Source organism: Mus musculus, chromosome 5 (assembly GCF_000001635.26).
Source record: "Mus musculus strain C57BL/6J chromosome 5, GRCm38.p6 C57BL/6J".
NCBI lineage: Eukaryota > Metazoa > Chordata > Mammalia > Rodentia > Muridae > Mus > Mus musculus.
Window position 1 is genome coordinate 66,871,722 of NC_000071.6, and position 26,533 is coordinate 66,898,254.

The 26,533-nt window shown below is 42.5% G+C and overlaps 1 protein-coding gene, 1 long non-coding RNA gene and 1 pseudogene across 3 annotated transcripts in view; 2 read left to right on the forward strand and 1 right to left on the reverse strand.

The window, feature by feature from the left end:
• Positions 1-26,533, forward strand: part of Limch1 (LIM and calponin homology domains 1) — a 311,271-nt gene that overhangs the window by 125,833 nt on the left and 158,905 nt on the right. For both annotated transcript variants that reach the window (NM_001001980.3, NM_001368863.1), the window contains exon 3: positions 10,178-10,247. In NM_001001980.3, the coding sequence (NP_001001980.2) occupies positions 10,178-10,247 (70 nt within the window). The remainder of the gene's footprint in view (positions 1-10,177; positions 10,248-26,533) is intronic.
• Positions 15,824-22,490, reverse strand: Gm52776. The gene is made up of 3 exons (XR_003955744.1): positions 22,263-22,490; positions 16,263-16,442; positions 15,824-16,108 (listed from the first exon to the last, which is right to left on the reverse strand). It is a non-coding gene; the product is annotated as a predicted gene, 52776 (long non-coding RNA).
• Gm6517 lies at positions 18,482-24,846 on the forward strand (annotated as a pseudogene).

A 26,533-nucleotide genomic window follows, 5' to 3' on the forward strand; every position in this document is an offset into this window, starting at 1 on the left:
AGTCTCGGCTTTATTAGTCATTTAGAATGTAGGTTACATCCCCAAAGAGTTAAGTGTTCTCTTGTCCTTTGTGCCCCTCCCACTGTCCACATCTGTGGCAGCTCTGTGGCTGAACCCAGTCCCACGAATGCGTCAGGGCTTCGTAAGGGGTGTGTATGGAAATAATACGTGGAATGACTAGGAAGTAGATTCACAATTCCAACTGGTCACAACACAGCGGCATCTCTCCTTTCCAAAACAGAAAGGTCCTCTGCAGCCCTGATACCCTCTCCCCACTCCCTTCCTCCTCAGAAATCCAAGGAAGGTGAGGCTATGAAACCTAGAAGAGTTAAACCTCGGCTAGCCTTTGGCAGAAAGATGGAGCCCCAGTGTAGCTGTATTTGTCCTCACAGCCCTTTCTGCTTCCCCTTGTGGGCATCCTCCCTTCCTTCCTCCCTCCCCCAGCTTTTCTGTTGCCTTCCACCCTGTTCAGAGACAACACCCATGTAGAGAACTCATATGAGCTCATTTGCGCTCTCTGTTCTTTATCTCTCCAGCCTATTGCTAACCTGGGCAGGATGCCTAGCAGGAGAATGGAGCCAATGGTTGACGCATTAGACTTCCACCTGTGGGAGGCAGGGTGGAAACTGGCTTGGAGGAAATGACAATGCTGTGTACACTATGAGACGCATATATATATATATATATATACTATAAATAATATATATGTACTATATATTATATGGCATATAGCCTATGCCAACTATGCTGCTTCATTCCACACCTTTCTTGCATTGTGACTATGAATAGCTGGTGTTTTTGTCCCCATTTTCAGAGGGGGAAATGTAGATTCCTGGTTATTGACTACTTAAATAACCTCAATCGTGAGTTAGAGTTGGGATTTGTTTCTGGTGATTCCTATTATTACTCTTGGGATCTTGAGGGCCTTTGGTTCTGAGGACTCCTTTATGGAAGGAGACTACTGGGGGCCTAGTGATGCCCACTTACCGACCTTGGGATGGGCACGTAAGCCTTTTGAGTTGGAGCACAGTGGTTTCACTCTTTGAGGTTTCTCTCCACCCTCCTGACAGTGAGCATGGCAAGAACCAAGCATTTTGCTTTGCGAAAGAAACACTAATTGCAGTCATTAATGCATAATTACTACATAGCACCACAGTGATTACATGTATCATTGCCCGTGTCGGTGGTACGTTAATACTCACTCTGTTTAAGCTACCCTGAAGTCTGTTCCTATGTTGCCAGTTTTCACAGTTCATTGATCATGTGTGCCATCTCAAATTGGTAACTTAGAAAGAGCAGAAGAGACCTTGAGAAGAAGTCTTGGTGGCAAAGACTGGGAGAATGAAGGCTTGATTACTAGGTAAAGGCTTTTGGATGGTGTATTAGTTTGGTTCTCTGTTGCTGTGATAAAACACCGACCAACAGTAACTTCAGGAAGAAAGAGTTTATTTGGCTTACAGGTTATAGTCCATCATTGAGGGATGCCAAGGCAGGAACTCTAGCAAGAACCCAGAGGAAGGAACAAGAGCAGAGACCATGAAGGAACACTGCTTCCTTGCTAAGCTTGCATTTTTATATACCTCACCTGCCCAGGGGAATGATACTACCCACAGTGGGCTGTGCTCTTCCACACGAATCATTAATCAAGAAAGTAAATTACCTCCCCCTCCCCACGACATGCCCACAGGCCAACCTGATGGAGGCCATTCTTCAATTGAGGTTTCTTCTTCTCAGGTGACTCCAGTTTTGGTCAGGTTTACAAAAAAAAAAAAAAAAAAATGCAGCTCAGAGGGTATGTATCCTGCAACACAGGGAAACCAAGAAGTCATTTGGAAGAGGGAATGATCTGGGCTAAAGCTGGAGTTTTAGAAGCATGGATTTCATGGACTTACTAGGGTGGGGGCTGCAAATTATTTGTTGGAGTGCAAAAGAAATGGAAGTACGTGGAGTGCTATAAATGGGACATCTGTATCACCACCCCTTCACCCAAGGCCAGGGAGGGGATGGAAAGACTGTAAGAGCTGGAGGTCAGGGTGGCAAGACCAAGCCAATCAACATTCTAGCGTGAAGTGGGAGGGGCTCATGAGACTCCACCCCATCTGAGGAGCTACTGACCGCTGAAGGCGTCTGGGGGGGGGGGCGGGGAGAGTCACTTTACTTTAAGGGCGTGGCCTCCAGTAGGTTAGCATGTCCAGTGGATGGTCCCACTCCTATGATTATTTGGAAGCACAAATTGGACCAGGTGGATTACTTTTAAAATAAAAAAAATTGTAAGGAAAACATAAAGTTGTGGGGGGGGGCGAAGGAGGGGGTAGATCTGAGAAGAGTTAGGATGTGGAGCGCTGTTGTGTTAACGTGATCGCGACCCATTGTACGGAATGCTCAGAAAATTAATGAGATATTTTTTAAAATAAAGGATGATAGGAAAGAACTTAAGAAGTAGAGCTTGTGATCCCAACTTCATCAGTGTGAGCTCTGACCTCAGATGTGTGCCTTGACCTTGGTTAGGGACTTTCCTTATCCAGATTATTTTATGTGGGCCCTCCTCATCCCCAGATCCCATAGCATCCAGACAGCCAGAACGGCTGTGTGAAAGATGCCTGGCAAGAGTTGGAAAATGAATCAAATCGGAGCCGCAGAAAGATGCTTTCTACTCCTTCCCGTGATTGCAGATTATATGATCTAAAGATCCAAGGGAAAATATGTGGTGGCTTTATGTCTGAGGACAAGATTTTCTTGGGTATAATTTGCCACGTAGGCCTCATTTTCATCAGACGAGTTCCTCCTAGGGAGAGTTAATGTGAGGTCCACTGTTATCACTAATAAGCACTACGCCATAGTTGCTTCGAGTTATAGAAATGTGATTCCATTTGTGCAATTTGAGTTCGGTGTTAGAGAAGGGTAGAGGTGAAGTCAGCTAGAAGTAGTGGATGGAGGAGAGAGAGAGAGTAGAACTGCCTGTAAGGGTTTGAGGCCTAGAGCTGGGTGGGCTGTATTATTTTTGCCCAAACCCCATTGTCCAAAAGTCCATTCCATTTCTGTAGTGAATAAAAAAGGAGGCCGGAGAATGTGGCTTAGTCTGCCTGGAAGAAAAAAGGAAGGCAAGTTTGGAGAGTCAGTGGACAGACTCTTGTATAGGAGTTCTGTCAGAATAAATACGCTCAACTTCGGGGCCCCAGATCCAACTTCCTAGTTTCCAAGCTGACAGAAACCTTCCCAAAGCTCCTGTGATATTCATGGGTGTGCTCAAGGCAGGTAGCTTAAGTGTGGCCTACCTGTCATCCATTCTGGACAAAACACAGCACCCTAAAGACATTATGTTGGTGTTAATGATGGCAACTTGTCTTGTATTCTAACCGTGTCCTGCTCACCCCCTTGGTACAGGTTTTGCTTCTTCCCTCTTTTTTAGACATTTTAATTTTCAAATCTCAAGAGCTTATAAATGTTCCCGGTTCTGCCAAGACAACTCTGCAAAGAAAACTTCATATGACATCTGTAACAGGTTTATGGTCAAGGCTACACTGATCACATACTTAGGCTTGAAACCAGATGCCACGGTGGATGAAATGGAAACGCCTTCATTCAAGGGTTCACAGTCAAACCCAGAACGCTGTCAGGGAAACCATGTAGAAAAACACTCTTGAGACAAATGAAAGGGGACCCTAAAATGGGCCATTTTTATCATCAGAGTTCCTTGTCGCAGCTGTACAAACCAAGCTAATGAGTCGATGACACAATCCATTGTTGTAAGGGACAAAGTGGCTTCCCGTGAGATGAAGCTTGGACTTCCCATCCTGGGCTTGTCTAGAGCTGGTCTCTCCCAAGCCCTAGGGTAATTACAATAACTAGATCTCCGAAATGAATAATTTGCAAAGTCCAATACTCCTGAATACACAGTCGTTTACATCTTACATCTCACACTCCTATTATCATCTAATAGCAATCTGTCTGGTGGCCTAGTTCACCATGTCTGGGCAGAATCTTTATAGCACTACACAGTTCTGTGCCCTTTCAGGGCTCAGGTACAAAGAAACCTAAGTTCTTTCTCCTAGGCCAAAGACTGGAGATAGGTTTTGGTTTGTTTGTTTTTGTTTTTGTTTTTGACTGGAGATAGGTTTTGGTTTGTTTTTTTTTTTTTTTTTTTTTTTTTGTGTGTGTGTATGTGTGGTAAGTATAAAAAAGGGCCTTCACTTTGTATTTATAAATAGGAGGCAAGGCCGAGGCAGTGACTGGGAGGTCACCACATACTGCACACGGGGAGGCAGAGTGTGATTAAAGGCAGTCTGTGGTTGGGTCGGAACATTGGTATCATTTCCGGTTCAGTATTTTTTTTTTTAAGAAGCCCAACAGCTTGTTATTCTCTATGAACTGTATTTCCTGGACTATATGCTGCACATGTTAACACGTGGTGGCTGTGCATAGACACTGTGACAGTGAAGTGTATATGAGCACAGTCCCTGACTTCCCATGGCTCTTAAATCCACCAATGAGCATACACTGAGGTAGAGCCCTGGGTCTTCCCTAATTTCTTTTGTATCCCACACCCAGCTTCAGAGCCAACATCACGGCTGCTCAACAGATACTTGTTGCATACATTAACAGTGGACTGGCCTTCTTGACCTATGGGTCACAATGTGTTTCTTATTTAGGGTTCTTATTGCTGTGATGAAATACAATGACCAAAGTCAATTTCGGGAGGAAAGGCTTGTTTCCCTTTCTCCTGTGTGTCACTGTTCCTCACCAAAGGAAGTCAAAGCATGAACTCCAACAGGGCAGGAGCCTGGAGGCAGGAGCTGATGCAGAGGCTGTGGGGAGTACTGCTTACTGGCTTGTTCCTCGTGCCTCGCTCAGTCTGCTTTCTAATAGCATTCAGGACCACCAGCTCAGGGGTGCCCTCCCCCACCATTGGCTGGGTCCTCCCATTTCAGTCACTAGTTAAGTAGATGCAAGCTTGCTCACAGCCTGATCGCATGGTGGCACTTTTCTCAAACGAGGCTCCTTTCTGTCAGATCCCTTTAGCTTGCGTCACATTGACATAAAACTGTCACTTTAGAACGTGAGTTGGGTGAGGTGGCTTAAGTTATGAAGCACGTTTCTTTTTACTTATCTTCTGTGCTTTTTTTTTTTTTTTCAAAATTGAGGATTGTCCAAGATGGTAGTTTTTTTACTCATCGTTTTTCTCCAGGCAAACACTACAAGGCAGGCAGTACATATTTGTTGATAGGACTTGTTTCTCTGAGGTTTTTATCCAAAGGTGGCTGATGAGAGAAAATAAGTAAGACTTGTTTTTAGACTTTGGCAGCTGGGTAATGGGAAATTAAAATTACACAACTCGGCCTTACTACAGAAGGACATGCTCAGGTACTGAATGAAGAAGTAGGCCAGCTGCATTTATCACAGCCTCATGACGAGCATCAGCTGGAAGCTCAGGGTCGTCTATGTAGAGAGGAGGGCTTTTCCACCCCCCATTTTATTAAGCGGGAAACTATAACCCTTGTTGAGTGGCTTCCCAGTAACACGTAGTTGATGGATGTGGAATTTGCCTGTCAAGACCCAGACTTCTGGCTGACTGCCAAGGTCACTGTCACCCCATGATCTTCATGGGGTGCTATAATTCATCCGTATGATTTAAAATTATTTTTCTGATTTCTATAATACACATCACTTTATATCTATGGTTGTAGAGTTATTTTTATAGTTATTCACAGGTGGTTTTTTAAAAAAAAAATATAAAGTGGGCAACCTCAATCTCAAATTTAAAGTTCTCCCTTTTGAATTAAAAAAATAAAAAGTCTTGATATGTCACCTGGATTTGGATCGTACCCTTTGGTCCTTGAGTGGTGGGTCAGTCGCCTCCTCATTGTGCTAAGCTTCTGAGATGCCCCTGAATGTACCAACCCAACTCTTCCATCAAGGCCTCTCTGTTAGCTACTCGGTCTGCTTGAAACTGTTGTCTGCAGCTCTCTCAGTGCCTAAGACCTTTGTATCGTTCAGCTGTTTTTTTCCTTAAATATTACCTTTTAAGAGGGTAGCCTTCTGGCCATCAATGAAGCATCAGGCACATGGTGGGTCACATGACTGGTCACTAGGTTCTTCTAGTGTTCATGATTATCTCAAGATTCTTCTTGTTTGTTTACTTATTTTCCCTGCCCTCACTGTCGCCACTCTCTCATTTGTATCCTGATTATTAATTCCAAGGGACAAAGCCTTTTCCCACCTCGCTTGTTGTGTGCCTGGAATAGCATACACAGCAAACATTTGACAAAGGATTGTTGGATAAGTAACGATAAGAAAGCAGTTTCTTCTAATTGGTCCTTTTATCTTCATTATTTTTTGTGTTCCTGGTTTTATAATATGGATATATTTAGCCCAGATGACATGAGATGACACAATGCTTTCATATTTTTATTGTGTAAAATTATACCAATTTTCAAGAAAGGAAGACAAAAATGAGACAAGGTTTCAGTTATCCTGCCTCAGCCTTGAAGGTACTGGGGTTACAGCTAACACCCCCATACCCAGCCTAGAAATATTTTCTGATAAGTACCAGACCCAGAGAGCAAACTACATGCAAGGCTGTCTAGCTGAAAGCTTTGGAAAGTATAGCACACAGGTGGGACACTGATCCAGTGCTCCCCAGGGAGAAGGCATTCTTCCATGTCTGCAATTCCTGCACCTGATGTCATAGGCAGAGCAAGAATGTGATATGTCTCCCACTTACTAATTCTTCTACAGAGAGTTGCTTCTAGTTCTGTTCAGTCTTACAGATGTTACTTATACCTGTGTGTATACAAACATACATATATATATATATACATATATGCATATGTTTGTGTATATATATGGGTATATGTGTATACATAAGGGTATATGTGTATATATATGGATATTTGTGTGTATATATGGGTATATGTGTATATATATACACATATACATATATATATAAATATATATGGATATTTGTGTATATATGGGTATATGTGTATATATATGGATATTTGTGTGTGTATATGGGTATATGTGTATATATAAGGGTATATGTACACACACACACACACACACACACACACACAATCCCAATGCTGGGATTAAAGGCATGTCCACCATGACCAGCCCTTATTACACATCTTTACCCTGCTCTTTGTTGTGTTTTGAAGCTTTTCTTTCCAAAACATCGAACTGTAGCATAAGCAACCATCCAAAAGAGTGAAGGCTGTCCTGGCCATGTTGTCCACCATGTCTCTTGAGATGTCTCCACATTGGACTGGGGCTTAGTATTTCACCCTACAGATGTGGTTGAATTTATATGTGACCTCTGGCTTGGGACAGGGCTTTTGGGTAATAATGCATCTCAGAAGGGACATAGACATGAAATATCACCATGGTCCTCTTTTAACAGCATGTAAAACATGCTGTTAAGTTGACATAGGAGCAATAAGCCATAATATAATCATAGTTTAAAGTAAAATTATAGATGAATATTCTTCCTCATAGCTGTTGTGTGTCTCCTTTGTTTGATAATACACAGAAAATTTTCCACCATTAAGGAAAGGCAAAATACAAGCTAAAATCCAGGTGCTGCACATTTTAACATTGTGGTTTCAATGCCGTCTTTTGTTGCTGTGTACTGTAAATTCTGTACAGAACCAGGAGACTGTTTGCACAGAAAATCACAGCTGTGCAATCTTGAAAATATCCTGAATGAAGGGAGAGAGCAATAAGTCATTCTTTGTATGTTTTAGTGAAATCTTTTTAGAGCTGTTGTAGCTTTCTGTCATTCATGTGATTAAGGTATAACATTATAGTTTGCATTATCTCTTTGCCTTTTTGACACCTTTATGGAATAGGGAAGTATCTAGTGTCAGAATAGTCTATGAAAACTAAACGTAGTGACGAGTTTATAAAAGGTGCGTGAATAGAGCCAACATTACTACAAATATCAATGAGTCCCCTAGATACAGAAGACAAAAAGTACCTTTTAAAAAATATTTATGTCTGAGGGCTCTACCTGCATGTACACCTGCGTGCCAGGGCATCAGATCCTATTAGAGATGCTTGTGAGCCACCGTACGTTCACTGGGAATTGAACTCAGGACCTCTGGAAGAGTAGCTGGTGTTCTTAACTGCTGAGCCATCTCATCAGTCTCAAAAGTTGCCATTTGAAAAGAATTTCTGCCAATCTATTATGGAAGAGAGGTGTTTTATTTTGTTTTGCTTTTTAGTCAGCAACATGGCTTAAAACCTAGTAGCAATACTATTTCATTTTTTTTAACAACTAAAGTTATTCAACAAATAAAATGCCAGCAGTCCATTTAAAATGAATAAAAACTTACACAAAACACAGAGAAGCATTTGCAGGGAACATGTGGGCTGGACTTTGTGCTAGCCTCTCACATTCTCATCTCTTTAAAGCCACACCAACACTACAAGCACAACTGATGATGTCATTATATCGGGTGTTACAACCTCAACTGGCTTCATCAAGAGTCGGTATTACAGGTGATAAAGCAGAGGGTACAGCCTTTTGTTGGTAACACCACTAGAAAAGGACCCAGCTGTGTGTGGTGTTCACGTAATCCTCAGAGCAAATGCTCTCCCAGCCCCTCATCAGCTCCTCTGTGTTGATTAAGAAGGACATAGCTTGCATATGTATTCGTAAGACATGCTCTCCAAGGTAGATTGTCCAACCTCCATGACAGACAGTCCTCTCTATTCATAGGCTCTTCATCCATGGATCCAGCCAACCATGGTCAAAAATAAAAGTCATATCTACATTGACCAGGTACAGACTCATTTTTCTTGTCATTAGTCCCTCATTGAACTAAATGTCTGTGACCTGCCCACTCTGGCCATTACATGCTGAATCAGTGAGCAGGATTTGTAATGGAATAGACCAAGATCTGCCAGTCAAGCTTTCTTTTGGTACAACACCAGTGTGTTCTGTTGCACGGCTATCGGCTATCTCCTATATGTCTGTGTAGAGTGGTGTCAGACTACTTCAAAGAGTCTCTGTGACCTGGAAAGCTCTCAGGCGTGGGGCCTTGACTATTTGCTATGATCTTGGATTGTAGGAAGTAGAACAGAAGACAGAAAGTCTTTTCCAGGAAGGGCCACAAAGAGATCATCCGCACACTTTGTAGGTCACAGGGAGAGCCGCAGGGATTCATAAACCAATGGGTTTGGTTGCAGCCTTGTGCCAGGAGAATTTTGTTTACAAAACAGGTGTTGAACACTCTTGGTCCATGGGTTTGTTGCCTGGTGATCCTTAAATTATAAAAAACTTCTAGTTTCTCTTTACGTGAGTCAAGATTTACTAAGTAAATCGTCTCATTCTTGAAGAAAAAGTACTCCCATTCTACCCCCCTTACTTCTAACTATTCCTTATTAGCGTCCTCCTTTGCAAATACTGCACGCTCCCTCTTCCCTGATGCAGGCTAAGTTTCCATTTTATAGCTTGCTTGCCATCTTTATTCCTCTTCCCTCTCAACTTGTATTTCCTGCAGACCACAGTTTGGCCACACGTGCATTCCCTTGCTTATATTTCCATTTTCACACGTGTTTAAGCTTGCTCTGAAAAAAATTTTTTTGCTGGAGCAATTTTTTTGGTACCCAGGGAATCGTGGCCAACCTCGTTTCAGATCTTCAGGATGTGATTGGTTAACCTCTTACAAAATACACTCTTCCATTTTTAAATGAAGCTCGACCACATGTGACAAGCCACTCTCCTCCAAGGGCAAAGAGGGTCTGGAGACAGTATTTGTCTTGGCAAGTCATTTACAGAGATCAGTGTTGGTCTCTGAACCTAGTCCATCCCGGGAGAGCTCTTTGTCTTAGCTAGGAGAACTGGAAACACGCCTTACCTGCCCTGGGTTGCAACCCATGTGTCTGATTCTAGACCATTCTCTCCTAGCCTCCAGTCTATGAAGGACCTCTCAGTCTCTTCCCCCTTTCTCCTCTCCAAATTCTAAGACTCCACCTGCAGTCAACAAAGTCAACGTTGGCAGAGCTTGTTACCCACACACATAGAGGCTGGTAGATGTTTTGGATTTACGGCAAGAAGGGCAAGCTCTATACTCCTTTTGCTCTCCAATGATTCAGCCCCAGCCCTGGATGCAGGTGATTTGTGTGATCCATCTTCCTTTACGTCTCACTTGACATTCTGCCTTTTTCATGACAGGTTGCTGAATGCTATAAAGCCAGGACTTGTTAAAAAGATCAATAGATTGCCTACCCCCATTGCAGGATTGGTGAGTATCCATAATTGAGATTTATTTTCCAATGTTCCTTTGCTCTAACCTAAGGGTCACAGCAGGGCCATTCATCACAGTTCTCCCTGGCATTATGTATACTCCTGGAATGAGAACACACCGACTCCACTGAGCTAAGAGGTTTCTTGAACGTGAAAAATTCCAGCCATGTCCAAATGGCACCTTAATCATTGTTTGTATTGTTCCCAAGAGTGATAAAGTCCTCCAGTCTTAAAGAGGCAAATTTGCTTTGGGGTAAGAGGCTGATAATTCAGTTGACCCCAGGAAGGAATGTGACTTTAATTACATTTCCCCTTCTCAGTGCTTCATCGCCTCCCCCTTCAGTGGAGGAGGGGAGAGACAGAGAGCTTTCATGAGGAAACATCACCTTCGCAATACGTTGCTTCTTTCAGTGGTAGAACTCTGTGTTGGTTTAAATATCCCAACACTGTCTAATTATAAACCAGCTCTTCTCAGGACTTATGGTGCACCAAAGTTATCCAATGTTATCTGGGGGAACTCTGCAAGTAAGACCCCAGCCCTTCCATGTCCACGTGTAGGATCTGTAGAACTCATGTGTTCACATCAGATCAGGCAGAATACTTTTTTCATGTATTGATACATTTTATAATTCTTGGCAATTAATAGTAGCCACTTAATTGATGCTGCCTTTTTTTTTAAAGGGGGGGGTAGAGAACATAAAAAACCAAAACTTTATTCTCAAAGAAGCTACACACTCGTGTGCGCGCGCGCGCGCACGCACACGCACACGCACACGCACACGCACACACGCGCACACACACACACACACGCACACACACACACAAGGATGTGTGGCCTGGTAACGATTTGCTGACTGCTTCCTTGATTGTGCCTTCTCTGCCTGTGTTTTTGCATGAAAACAATGAGAAAAATGTCAAGAATCTAGGCTGGCTCCTGCACAGAACTTGCTGATTGTTTTAAAGTTTCTTAGTTGTATCATGATGACTGGTTAAAATCAGATGTGACAAGAAGCTATTGTGCTTGAAGCCTCTGGGGGTCCTGGCGGGAAGGCATGGTATCAGCAGGTTGGATAAACTGGATTCTTTTTATTAGGAATTGCTATTTCTGTGGATGCATTTTTCTTTCCTATATCAATTAATAGAGAGTTGGAGATTAGACATTAAAAATTCCATCTAATAATGTTAATCAAAAATCATGTAACCAATTAAGCTTAATAAATAAGGAAGGGGTAGATAGAGGCACTTAGAAAGAGTGGTTTTTAAATAACTCTATGAAACAAATAATATATGGGTATGATTAATGTACCACATATGTTAGTATGTACATACATCTATTATTTTAGAACTTTTTATTAAAGCCATCTCTTCCAGATGTTGAAGCTATGGTTTTTATGACTGTTCTGTTCTCTGTCTGTTTGGCCTTGAGCCTGGGGCAGCCTCTGACCTTGCTGACCTTGAAGCTTTGGGGTTTAGTGTCCCAGGAACAAGTTGAAGCACAAAGTGAAGGAGGCCCCAAGCAAAGCTCATGCGCTGCACACAGTTCTGCATAGAGTGTGTGCACACCCAGTGGCGAAAGGGACAGGGAATTAGATACCTTAATTGCACATGTGACTCATGAGTCATTTTAGTAAAGCTACAGGTTTGAGTACATGCATTTATTTTGATATTTCCTCTCTCTTTGGGGGGTTAATGGTATATGTCGAGTGTGCTATATGATACATACTTATGAATATCTGTGTGTGCATGCCCACATAAAGAGGCTGGGATAGGACTTTGGGTGTCTCTTTCACTCCTCTTTGTGTTATTGCTTTGAAGCAGGGTGTCTACTGAACCTGGAGTAAGCTGGTGTTTGCAGGCATGTGCAGACCATGCTTGGTTTTTTATGTGAGTGCTACAGATTTGAACTCAGGTGTTCATTCTTGCAGAGCAAACACTCTGATCCCTTAGCCCATTTTCCAGTCTCATTTGGCTATCATTTATCGTAGATCAAATGCCATCCTTTGCATGTCAGTCAATTTGATGGAAGCAAAGGGACTTTAGCTGCGTTTGTGACTATGTGTTTGGTTTCTATTTCCCCTCCTTTTTTCCCCCCATGTTCTGGATCTTTATAGCTGACATTTCCGTGCTTGTTTTTTATTCTTTCTCACTTACATCTTTTTTTTTTTTTACTAAATTATTATCTTATAACAATATTTACTATCCTAATGTTAAGTATTAAGTAAATTACCTTGTGGGAGTTTAGCATCTAGAAAATACTTTCTTAAACACACTCACTGCACCATTGGTTTCCATAGATTTCCTAGTCTGTAAATGTGGCAAATCTTTCCCTCCAAATACCTTCAGATTAGTATTTCCAAATGCTCAAGTGAAACTGAAGTCCTGACAGGAAAAGAACTACAGTTTCTTCTTTACCCAATACATTAATATTCATAAAAATAGCTCTCCTAGAACGGGCACATAGGCTTCCTTCTTTCCATGCTCACATGCTAGACTGACTTTCTGACCTCAGCTCTCCATAGCTTTGACCAAACAAACATTCCTTACCAAGTGCTCTCTTCTTCACCGAACCTGGCTGGACATTTGTCTAGGACCGTTCCAGCAAGATATTCACTCATCTGTCTGTTGGACAGCTCCACCGAGCGTCTTCTATTCATCTGAGGGATTCCTGTCTGAAAGCACTCTGGTCCCTCAAGTGTCACATATCCAAGTCAGAGTTCAGTGACCAGTCCCTCCCACTTGGAACTGGGTGGCAGTTGCAGGCACCATAGCTATGCTGGGAAACAATTTGGTAACTTTGTCCAGTCTATCTGTCTGCTTTTTCAAATTTCCTTGGCCACTGTCCTAGAGCAAGCTGTCCCTGTCTCTTGCCTGGATAATTACCATCAACTCCATGTTCCTCAAGCATTGTTCATTTCCAGACAGGATGCCATTTTTAAAAACTCTTTTGCTGTCCTTCTACTCTTTGACAAAATCCTGTTTTGTTTGTTTGTTTGTTTGTTTGTATCAAGATTTAACATAAAACGACCTGTGTGAAATCAGGTGGTGCAAACCTTTAATCCCAGCACTCGGGAGGCAGAGGCAAGTGGATGTCTGTGAGTTCTTATTATTAAATAAATAAAGCCATTCCCACAGAGGATGCACTAAACTCAACCCAACGTTTTGTGCATACAAAGCATTTAAAGCCAAGCACATCTACCATTTAGATCTCCTCCATCCCTCAGAAAGGAATTTTGAAATCAACTCCATAACCTCAAAAACAGAACTACCTGTGTGAACATGGGAGTGTTGATAGTCTGTCGATATCGTTCTATATAGAATATGGATAACATCCCCTGACATAGGAGAAAATGGGTTAAAGCATGAGAAAAATGAACATCTACTTTGCTTAAATATATCCTCAAGAGTAAGATGTTGGAAATGGTTTGAAGTGGAAGGCCTGTAAATGGTTTAGTATTCATGATAAGACAGCGTGGCTTTACCTATTATTTAGTTGTGATCAAACATACTGATCGTGGCATCAGTTGTCATAGTTTTACATTAGAAATCACCACTCAGAAGAGACGATGAGCAAGTCCAAATGCAGGCACAAAATATACTAAATACACAGACATTATGGTAGTATTGTAACTGTTTGGGTAGATTTGCAAGTTTTCTTGTTGACACAAAGATGGAGATTCAAAGAAAATTCAATTTGGTAGAAGATTCCAAATAAGCAATATCTTCTAGGATGTTGCCCTTGGGTTAAGTATATTTTTCAAATAATATGTTCTTCCTCTTCATATTCATTATTTTGGGGACCCCACCCCGGAGATGACCACTCAGACACAGTTTATAGCCAATTGAAAGTCTTTATTCTAGCTGACTCTGAGTACATTCAAGTATTTGGGGCCCAAGTGTAGTATCTAGTGTTTAGAGTAAGGGGCTTTTAAAAGCAAAAACCACATCCTGGTGTTTTGCTCAGCAGCTGCAGGAGGAGTTTTGTGCAAGCAAGCAGTTTAACAGAAACGACGATAAGCAGATGGCTGGAGAGAGAGATTTATACAAGCAGGCAGTTTAAGAGAAACTAAGTTAGCTGGACATCTTGGCTTCAGGGTCCTAGAATAGAGCTGGGTAATTTTCCATGGAATTAAATTTAATCATGGAGATTAAATTCTAGCCTGAAATGGCCTCAGGAAGAATACAAGATAGAGGAACCTCGGCACAATCATGACACTACGGAAAATGCTTGGAATGCTTCAAATGTTCCTGAAGACTTTCAGATTGGTGTGTATGTTGCCAGGGAGTGGCAGACCACCAGCCAACTATTGATCAAGAAGTCTTGGATTTCCTGAGAAGTATGGCTGTAGTGTTTTCTGTGGAGAGAGAGAGAGAGAGAGAGAGAGAGAGAGAGAGAGAGAGACAGAGAGAGAGAGAGAGAGAGACAGAGACAGAGACAGAGACAGAGACACAGAGAGAGACAGAGAAACACGCAGAAAGACACACAGAGAGACAGAGAGGGACACACAGAGACAGAGAGAGAAACTGAAAGAGACAGAGACAGGAACAGAGACTGTGTGTCTGTGTATTTATATGTGTGTGTCTGTATGTCTGTGTGTCTTTGTGTGTATAAATATATAAAATGTATGGGTGCTTGCATATTTGTGTGTATTTGTGTGCATGTATGTACTAATGGCTTGGTGTTGAGAAATCAGTCCAGTAAGATGGCCCAGCTGTTTAACCTGAAGATAAATAGCAAAGCGTGTTTTCACATACCAACTCAGAATTACAAACACATGCAGATTCACAGAGGCATGAATAGGTGTATTTTACCTCCTGAGCTGTGGTTTTATAGAATTCAGGGGCGAAGGTGTTAAAACAAAGTAGTTGAAAACCATTTCCTGGCAAGAACTCACACAGACCGTAGATCCAGCTCTGGGTTCCTTCTGTAATGATCCTTGACATCTGAAGCTGCGTGGTGACTGCCTACAGATGCTTGCATTCTTCTGTAGGTGTTAGTGAGACTGTTTGCTGCTGCCAGAGAGAAAGACCTCAGATTCAGGGCTTGGCCTACCAACATTCTTTTTTAAGTGTCCCCTCAGTCTGTCAGCTTGACAGTATTGTGCAATCAAGCCATATCCTGAAGTTCAAGTTAGTGGTCCTTAGAAAGGATGTTGAAGGCCATCTCACCCCCAAAGCCTTGCTCACTGTGGGAATTCACAGCTTAATCTTTGGTCACTGAGATTTGTATGTTGACAGCCATTCGCATATGCATACGAGAAGAGGAACTTAGAAATAGATGCTACTTGGGTGGTGGTGGGGATGCTGCCCCCGCTCCTGAGCCTTCTTACAACTATCTTAAAGTATTCATTTGGCTTGGTGTCTGAGACCACAAGGATGCAATTGATCTGAGTGAAAAAGCTCACAGGTAGAAAGACATTGTAGTTACACAGATAAAGACATAGTATATAATGGAGGGTTTATAAGATTATTTGCTCCAGATTAGACAAACAGTGAACACTGAGATAGTTGCTGAATCTCAGCCCCTCTTCTGTTGTCTACCCAAGTATTCCCAATTGAAGATACAGCCGATGAGTGACCAGTTATTTTAATACTTTGAGCAAGTGGAAAGGCAAAGACTAACATTTAGTCACATTAAACCTACCCAGAAATAATTTCTTTTCATAAAGGATCCGGTTTACTGTAGCCAAAGATACTGTTTCAAATATGGTTAAAGCTAAGATTCCTGGAGCAGATGAACGATATGTTTCCAGAAACTCTGCAGACTTCTGGAAGCTTTCAGGAGGCGTCTGTGGAGCGGTTGAAGTCTTCTTGTTTGGTCAGAGCAGGGGAGATGGTGAAAGGGCTGAAGAGATTTCTGGGCTGTGAGAATAAACACATTGTTTTAGACAAAAGGTAGGTTTGTGAAGCTGTTGAAAACAGTTATTCAAACTTCATCTTTTTAGGAAGAGGACAAGATAGTAAATCAAGTGTAGGGATGTCCACCAGTCAATGAGAAGATTCCTGTAGAACCTACCTGGAGGTGAGCTCCCATGCACCCAGACCATTCTGAGGGGTGCCTTCTGCTGGAGGTGGATACCCTATCACTTCTCACGGCTTCTAGAATGTTCGCTCTCCTCCAGCAGTTCACCTTGTAGGCTAGTTTGAGCAAGATCTTTACTTTTGACTCTACTCCAATTGAAGTCATTATTTCAGGCTACCAGGGAGGGAAAGCAGACAGTGAGAAAACCAGGGGTGTGGCTATCAATGCTCACACTCATGTATTAAAGGTCTGTTCTGTGTCAGGGGCGGCACTGGACTGGCTGCTTAAGCTGCATACTCACTCTGAGATGTCATCAGTGTAGGACCCTGGCTGGATCTCAGGAAACCACAGTTCACTCAATCTTATCTCGCAGGGTTAAAATTAAAGCTGGGTTAGCCCAGTTTCAGGTGCGTGCTTTCCTACCATGCCACATTGACTCCTCCAGGACTCCTTGTGCAGACCTGACTATAAAACTCTGAGCTTGGGAGCCTTGACCTCCAAGGAGACCTCAGTGGTTTTAGAAGAACATCACCACCTTTCTCTTTTCAGATGTGATCACTGGATGAATTCAAGGCAGGGAATTATGGGCTCTAAATGAAACGTTCCTGTCGGCTCTATTAAATCAAGCCCCGTGTGGCCACATCTCGGAAATCATAGCCAGTAAAGTATTTGCTGACAACCCATAATAATAAGAAAGCCTTAAAAATCTTTGATGGGGCTGGGGAGGTGGCTAGGGGTTAAGAGCACTTGCTGATTTCTATAGAGAATCTTATTTACCTTCCAGCATCCACACAGTGGCTTACAACTGCCTGTACCTCCAGCTCCAGGGAATCTGGCCTCTCTGCTGGTCTCCATGCACACCAGGCTCACACACTGTACACATCCATATAGGCAGGCAAATATTCATACACATAAAATGATTTTTCATATATCAGGAAGTTTTGCTAAAGACTTTATTTAAAAAAACATAATATTTTCACTCAACAGAAGCAACAGAGCTTTCTAAAATTCAGTCTTTCTTTTCCTTTCTGTTTGCACACACATGTGTATATGCATGCATTTACACACACACACACACACACACACACACACACACACAGACTGTCTCACGCACGCATGTATTTTTTGCACATTAGTTTCCTCTAAGCCTTCCCCTACCAGCAACCAGACTGTACAGACTCATATTCTAGCTCTTGCCTTTTTTTCTTTCTTACCTTTTTTATGCCATGACTAATGGTTAGTCTTTCCTAGTGCCCATCACATTAGCCAGACACAGCTCTCCTAACCTAGGATTCTGATTTGGTACAAGAAAGATGTAGGGACAAGAAGACTTAGCATCCCCACTCTAGATGGGGATGTAGAGTTGACTTGGAACTGCATCCTGGTGTCTTGTGCCTGCAGCCCTGCTCTTGATGGTCACAGCACGATGCAATCGGGCCACTCCGACCACCAGGCTCTTTGTGGGGGAGACAAACGAGACCCAGTTAGCTGACTGTTCTTTGCGAAGGCAGTATGTTTCACTGAGGGAAATGAATTGATCTTGTGGAGTCGCTCAGCCAGAACGGGATTTCATGACACATCTTCTTTTATCCTCCTCCCTGGCACGGCATGTGAAGCCTTGCTTGTGTTCCCACATGGTACACAGAAGGAATGCTCAATGCGCTGCTGGCAAGGTCGGTGCCAAGGCTAAGCTGTAGCCGGGATGGTTGTTAGCATTTTACTGGCTTTATACATAAAAGAGTACAGACCGTAGAGGGAAAAAGCAACAAAAACGTGAGTTTGGTTTTGTGGGGTTTTTTCTTTCTTTCTTTCTTTCGTCCATTCAGCCTTGTGTTACCTTGAAGGATAGAACATTAATTGGGGAGTGGGGTAATTTATTTGATGTCTCCCAGGTCATTTCTGGCTGTGTGCTGCTCTTGACTATTAGCTCGTAAAAGTGCGGACCATTCTGGGCCCTGTCTTTTCCTCTACTTTTATAAAGCTCTCAGATGCATATGGAATGGAACCCAACCAAGCACGTGATAACAGAGGCTCTTCAGGCTCCTCCTGGCCTATGTTCGAGTCTACATTTTATCTCTCCCATCCAGGTTTCTTCAGGAACCAGATTACGTTTAAGTTATGACCCAACCCAAAAGATATGGCTACATAATGAATGTGGTGTGTCAAATGATGACGGCTTTTTTTCCACAGTGAGTTAGATAGGTCAAAGGAGCAGTCTAATGACCAGTGGCACAGAGGTAGCTATCAGAATCTGCACGTCAAGTGGCCGAGCTCCGGAGGCTGGAAAGTTAGAAAGTCTGGGAGGGCGGCGGCGGCGGAGCTTCTCGGAGACACTCACTCTCGGTTCTCGCTGAGCAGGGATATAACCGCCACCATGTCTAGCAAAAGGGCAAAGACCAAGACCACCAAGAAGCGCCCTCAGCGCGCAACATCCAATGTGTTCGCCATGTTTTACCAGTCCCAGATCCAGGAGTTCAAAGAGGCCTTTAACATGATTGACCAGAACCGGGATGTCTTCATTGACAAGGAGGACCTGCACGACATGCTGGCTTCAATGGAAAAAAAAAACCAACTGACGAATACCTGGATGCCATGATGAACGAGGCCCCGGGCCCCATCAATTTCACCATGTTCCTCACCATATTTGGGGAGAAGCTGAACGGCACTGACCCGGAGGACGTCATCAGAAACGCCTTCGCTTGCTTTGATGAGGAAGCCATCGGCACCATCCAGGGGGATTACCTGAGGGAGCTGCTGACCACCATGGGCGACCGCTTCACAGACGACGAGGTGGATGAGCTGTACAGAGAGGCCCCCATTGACAAAAAGGGGAACTTCAACTACATTGACTTCACACGCATCCTGAAGCACGGAGCGAAAGACAAAGATGGCTGAAGAGCTGCGGCTTCCAGCCCATTGCTCCCATTGCCATTGGGGTATTTCTGAGATTTTTCTCCTGGAGCCCAATGCATGCCGTAGCTTTACTGCTTTTTGCCTTTCTTGTTTTGTATTTATTCTCAGCCATTTTGGGCCACATGTACCTTTATAATACTGGAAATGGGACTTTCTGTCATTATCCGATGAGAAAGTAAGTTCATTTAACTTACAGGCAGTCTTGTCCCTTGTAATAACTGCAGCCCAGAATCAATATATTTTTTTCAGAGAAAGTTATCCACTCGTTTTTTTTCCTGAATGATAATTAAACTTTCTGATAAAAAAAAAAAAAAAGAATCTGCACGTCACTAGGGATAACAGCTGTACATACACTCAAGGACTGACTTGGTTCACTTTTTTTTTTTTTTTAACTTTACCATAGTCTGAAAGTAATGCTTGTTCAGTAGACTCTATGCTTTGATCTTTTCCTGGGATGGGGCTATGCAGTTTGACATTCTATATCCTGACAGTGGCAGGAGCCACAGCTTCCAATTAGCCATGCATACATAAGAGCAAATGTGCAACGTTTAGCTGCTGTTCGATAATATGCTTAGATAAGACTGATGCACTAGTCTCCTTGTCCAGGTTCTTTTGGCAGAAGACTTGATAAGAGATTGTGTTCCTGGTACTTACCCGGCACATATGATCTCGATTTGGGTTTTCTTGGTTTGGAAAGTGAATTAATTATCCACTGCTGTGTAACAAATGGCTGACCCAACTCAGTAGCTTAAAACCACATTGGTTATCACATAATTCCCATGGGTTAGGAACCTGATCGAGGCTTAGAGCAGTTGCTAGTTCAGAGTCTCTTTCATGAGGGAGGGGATGAAGAGAGGGAAGGAAGGAGAGAGAGGAGGAAGGAAGGAAAGAAGGAGAGAGGGGGAGGGAGAGAGAGGCAGAGAGGAAGGAGGTGGGGGAGGAAGGATGAGAGGGAACACAAATGCTTAAGGTGGAAGTTATTGTCTTTTATACCTTAATCTCTGAAGTGGTACTCTGTCACTTCTGCCGTACATGTAATTAAAAGCAAGACACTGAGTCAACCCCACACTCCAGGAAAGTATGTAAGGACTTGAAAACCAGGAGCGGTCCTTGGGAGCTGTGGGACTCTACCTGTCACAGAGGCTGACATTATTGTGCATACACTCTTTCTCCACTTGGCTTGGCTCACCCCTTCTTGACATCACTATGATGTGAAAGTGATGCCCTTTCAGTAGGATCTATTCTTTGATGATATTTTCCTGGGCTGCAGATGCACAGTATGGCTTTCTAAATCCTGACAGCAACAGGAGTCACAGCTTTCAGTCAGCCACAACATAAGTAAACATCATACTCACACACTACTGTGTGCCTTGTCCTCGGGTGTGCTGTTTGGTGAGGTAGATGTGTTCATTGGATTTTCAACTTATGATGTGTTTGTCAGGACTTATTCCCTTTGTAAGCTGAGGAACGTTTCTACTAACCTGTAAATATTCTTATTCTTCTGGAGACATGTACTGAGGTTTGATTTGTGGCTATGTATGCTATGAGTGAATTCTCAAGTATACCAGCTCTTGTGCAAACCTTGCTCCTTAATTTAAAACTATTGGTTAAAAAGAAAAATGATGACAGCCAATTACTGGAGGGAATGGAGGTAGGTGGATTTTCAGATACCTGGTTGGGGAGTCACAGGTAGAGGGGAGAGAAAGAGACCACAGGGAGAGAAGAGGAGGACGAAGAAGGCACCATGGAGTAGGTGGATTGTGAGCACCAGGCCACAAGGGCCAGCCAGTTAGAGTAGGATCAGCCCAGGTGTAACATGGCAAGTGATATCTTGGAAATATTGACAGAGAAATAGACAAAATATTATAGAGGGTTGATATCTGCCCAGCTCAAATGCTTTAAGGCTTATTGCAAATATAAAGGTTTTGCGTCTTTTATTTGGGAACTAAATGATCTAAGGTGGGGTAGAAAAATCCCCAAATAATATTTACCTCAAGAGACATGACCATAGTGTCATAGCACTTTAAAGATTACAGTTTTCTGGCACAGCTTCTTGTATGAGATCCAACTTAGTCCCTTGTTTTGTTTTTTGGTACTATTTCCTTGGCATGGGGGAGGGGGGAGAGGTGGTTCACATTGCACCAAGAAGAGATGGTTTGTTCTCTCTTGTCTTCCAAGAACAAATCTGCTTTTGCTATAAGTCATAACCCGTAAGTTTTAGAGGTCGTCCTCCCAGGAGGCAAAGAAACAAGTCTAACAGTGAGGAAGCTACAGAGAGCTAATGAAGTCTAATATGCGAGGATGACCAAGGAAGGTGACTTGAGATTAAGATCTGCTTTGGAAAGGTGAGGTGTGACCAGCGCTCCTATGAACACAAGACACATCAGAGTTGTAGAAAAGATCTTCTTGTTGGGAGTGTATAAGGTCAAGCCAGAAGAGCTTAGATGCTATCTGAGAGCAACCAGTGTTCCCATATGACTTATCTGGAGCTAAGGGTCTCTGAGAAAAGTCATTTTTTTGGACTTCATTGTTTTGGAATGAACCAGAAGGAGCACATTGAGACCAGAAATCCCATCTTGGTGGAGTTGGACCTACTGAAAGCAAAGGACTTCTGTGCTACAGATAACTCTGCATCTATGTGGGGCTCTCTAGCTTTCCATCACTGTGAATAAATATCAGAGACAAAAAACCTACAGGGAAAAAGGTTTTATTGTGGTTCAGTTTCATAGACTTCAGCCCAAGGTTGGATGGCTCCATTACTTGGGGCTTGATGGGGGCAGAGTTACAGAAGCCGGAGTGTGTGGCAGAAGAGACACCTATCTTCATGGCAGCAAAGAAGCAAACAGTCAGAGAAAAGACTGGTGAAAACATTTCCGTTAATGGCATGTCTATAGTAACCTGTCTCCTCCTCTTCTCGGCCTCACCTCTTAATAACCTATTCGGTGATGACTTCATCAAAGTATAAGGTAGTATTCTCATGATCTAATCACCTCCCAGGTTTCACCTCTTAGTACTACTTCGCTAGGGACCAAGCTTTGAACACATGAACTCTAGGGAGACAGTTCAGATTTAAGTACTTACAAGTGTAGGAAGCCAGCTATGGGAAGAAACCAAGCATCAGTTGATTAGGAGACGAGAAATCCCGATGAGAGTTGATACACACCTAAGCCTAGATGAAGGGCCAAGGGGAACAGACATGGGAAGACAGAATTTGTCTCCAAACACAGTAAGCCATCATTTTATGAGACATAGCATTCGTAAGGGTCTAGCTAATAAAAGCCACCTGCCAACTCAATTATGACACAATGGTAAGGCACCAGCAATGGAAAGACGCAACTTTATTTCAGATGTTAAAAATATGTACATGTTGGACTTGGTAAAAACACAATAAATAATGCTAGGAAGATGACATTTATGTTTGGGACCTGAGAAACTTGGAGCATGCTAATGTTCTTAATAGGAATCATGGGAACAGGGGATGAGAAGTGGCCTCCAAGAACAAATATCAATTCTGTTTTGGACACACCGACTTGGCTGTCTCTAAGAGACAGTCATGTGCAGATGTCTGGCAGGGTAAAGGACATGTTAGATTGAAACCTGGAGGGGGAACATGAGAAAAGTTTGACTCTGTTAGTGAATGAAAAATTCTGACATTAAATCTTCATGCTAAAGTGTGCACAAAAACCAAATTAATTTCCTTTCCTATAACCACAAAATTTGAATCCCTCCCTCTGATTGTAGTTTTTAATCCTTGGGTGCGCTTGACAAGTCCTGAAGGGACACAAGAAAAAGGAGAGAGAGAGACAAAAGGGACTTGAAGCCACTGGAGAAGTCATGAAGTGTTGGACTTAGCTTTGCTTGACAAGTCCTGAAGGGACACAAGAAAAAGGAGAGAGAGAGAGAGACAAAAGGGACTTGAAGCCACTGGAGAAGTCATGAAGTGTTGGACTTAGCTTTGAAAGCATGCCAGATGGAGACTTTGAAAGTCCTTCACCTAACTGGTTGACAGCTTGTTAGGTAGTACCCACCTGGCTGATGCTCTAAGGGCTGCTATCCCATGACTTTTACTGTTAGTGGAAGGCAAGTGTGTTGGTTTCTTCTACCACGATGACACGATGGGTAGCTTGAGCAATAGAAATGCATTTTCCCACAATTCTGAAGGGCCATGAGTGTCCAAGATCCAAGCTGGGATGAGGCCTGGTTTCTTCTGAATGGCCATCCTTTTGTACTTTTTTACATGCTTGTCTGTGTCAGCATTTCCACTTTTTAGGAGGACACCATCGCAGCTTGGCTTAGGGTCCAAGCAGAGGATTTCCTATGGCGTAATGACCTCTTTAAAGTCAAATACTGTCACATTCTGAGTTACAAGGAGTTGGTTAGGGGGACCTGATGGAGGATACAATTTAACCCATAACAGTGGATAAGCAGCCAAGCACCTAGATTCTTACTCATATGTATTAAGTGACTGGAGTCACTACCTGACGTCTGATAGTCTTTCTGTGCACTATAGATTATTTTCCTAACATGTTTCCATGATCGTTTTTGTGTCCCCACAAAGACAGGAGTTACATATAAAAGTTCTGTAAGTTTTTTTTAAATCTTCCCTTAGGTTTTTTTCTTCTTCCTGTTTCTGGGGTGGGGGTGGACCCAAATCTTTCTTTGAAGAAAGAGCTCAGTTGTTTTCCCTTATCGTTCCCTGGGCAGAGTTCAGCAGCCTGTGACATTACATCACTTCCTTGCTCTTCCCCTTTGGGAATAAAAGCTTCAAGTATGATCTGTGAGGGAAAACATACAAGAACAGGGACACATGTTTTGGTCTTTGTCTTACCTGTTTTTCATAGTCATGGCTTGCATAACGAAATTTCTGTGGAACTAATTCTTATACATGACTTTCCACTCAAGTTCATGGGGTTTCTACAGTTTAACAAGAACAAAAACACGTCCCAAACCACTTGAAGGCACGAGCAGTAGACCATGCTTGGCTGGGATAGCATTGCCCTTCCAGTGCGTCTTCCTCTGAGACTGTTTTCATAGGAAGTTTGTCTTGGCCGGCGTTTCAAAAGAATTGTTAGACACCTATCTGATCATTAAGTGGCTTCCTGCTAGAAGCTTGGTTCTACATTGATCTAAAAATGGAACATTAATTTCTCTCATTTTCGCCCTCTCAACAATGTATAATATGCAATAACCAAGTAAAGGCCTTGATATTTAACTTGTTCTTCCAGAGTTCAATTTTGCCTACCTTAAAGCAGTGGTTCTCAGCCTTCCTACTGCTGTGACTCTGATACACTTCCTCCTGCTGTGGTGACCCCTAAACCGTAACATTATTTTTGTTGCTTCTTCAGAACTATAAAACTATAACTTTGCTACTGTTATGGATTGTAATGTAAATATCTGATATGCAGGATATCTGATATGTGACCCCTGTAGAAAGGTTGTTTGACCCCTAGAGGGTTTCAACCCACAGGTTGAGAACCACTGCCTTAAGTCTTTTGTTCGACTTAAATATAGTTTTTAAAACTGTGATGACTAACAGGCATAGCAGCACAACCCTGTAGTCCTAGTTACCCAAGGAGAGGAGGCAGGAGGGTCACTTGAGGCTAGGAGTTCAAGACCAGCCTGGAAAGTATAGTCAGTCTTCCCCAGCCCCCATATAAAGTTAAAAGAAGGAGGAAGAGGAGGAGGAGGAGGAGGAGGAGGAGGAGGAGAAGGAGAAGAGAAGGAGAAGGAGAAGAAAGAAGAAGAAGAAGAAGAAGAAGAAGAAGAAGAAGAAGAAGAAGAAGAAGAAGAAGAAGAAGAAGAAGAAGAAGAAGAAGAGGAGGAGGAGGAGGAGGAGGAGGAGGAGGAGGAGGAGGAGGAGGAGGAGGAGGAGGAGGAGGAGAAGAAGAAGAAGAAGAAGAAGAAGAAGAAGAAGAAGAAGAAGAAGAAGAAGAAGAAGAAGAGAAGAAGAAGAAGAAGAAGAAGAAGAAGAAGAAGAAGAAGAAGAAGAAGAAGAAGAAGAAGAAGAAGAAGAAGAAGAAGAAGAAGAAGAAAACAAAAGCAGGGTGAGGGATACAATGTTGTAAAAATAGGACTTAACTTTAATGGTCCTCCTCACATAGCTAAGCATGAGGGAAAAAATAGCAAAGTCAAGTAGAAAAACAGTCTACAAGATTCCTGACAGTGTTCTTCACGACTGCCAAGGTCATTTTTTTTTTTAAAGCAAGTTTCAGAAACAAGGTAAGTCCTGACTTGCTGAAAGTGTAATGTGCTATCCTAGATGGTATCAAAGAGTTGAAACCCAGATTCTAGTTTCCAGCACTCGGCCAGAATCTCTTCCCCAGTTGCCATGGTGATCCTAGGCACTGAGATGTGAGATCTTAGCTGTACTGAACCTATTTTTCCTTTTGCAACTCTTCTGTATATTTTTTTTTAAAAACTCTCTCTAAATTATTTTATTTAAAAAGTAGGGTAAATGACAATAAATTTGATAATGATTAAGGAGGGTGCAAAGCAAGGAAAGAGTGGAAACACAGGAGTTATTAATAAGTGCTAAACGCCAGCCTACCATAGGATGTATTGGTGTCAATAAATGGCAGGATACCAGAGTCCGCCGGCCTATCAATCTAATAAACTTTTTATAAGTGATAGATTGGTCATAAACACTGTGTTTTATGGCACCTGAAAATTCCAAACAGTAAATCCACACACAGAATTTCAGTTCACATATTTCAGGACCCTGTTTTTAGAATCTGTACAAAGAAATATTTCATGGCCTTTATGGAGTTTTAATAAAAAACAACAGGTGGAAAATGGATTCTGCAGTAGCGAGAGCGACTATAACCATAAATACTGGTATCTCAGAATTACACCAGCAGAGACTGTAAACACATTAGTCATCCAACAGGGCTGGATTCCATTCTCAGATGTCACCTCAATTCCAGGCACAGAGATTGAATGCCACCATTTAAATTCAAAACACTGAATGGATATGATGATCTTTTATGTTCACGGGGATTCACGGAGAGCTTGTGATAGTTTCCTCGTCTATAAAATAAAAGCTGATAAATCTCATCTCAGCATTGTGGGACCAAGCAAGCTGACACACATTAAATGCCTAAGATGATGGCGGATGGTATGTTTCCAGTAAATCATAGCAGTGCTTCTTATTTCTTAAGCTTGTGTTTATTTTCATGGTTGCAGGATTAGGGGCCCTCTACCTGTTTAACAACACTATCGTTTTATAAATGGGGAAACTGAGGCTCAGAAGGTGATAACTGGCCCGGGACACTGCAGCTGGTTTGTCTCAGAGTTAGAACCTGAAGCCTAATGGCCAGTCACACTGATTTTAGTCCAGTTCCAGAATGGCTGAC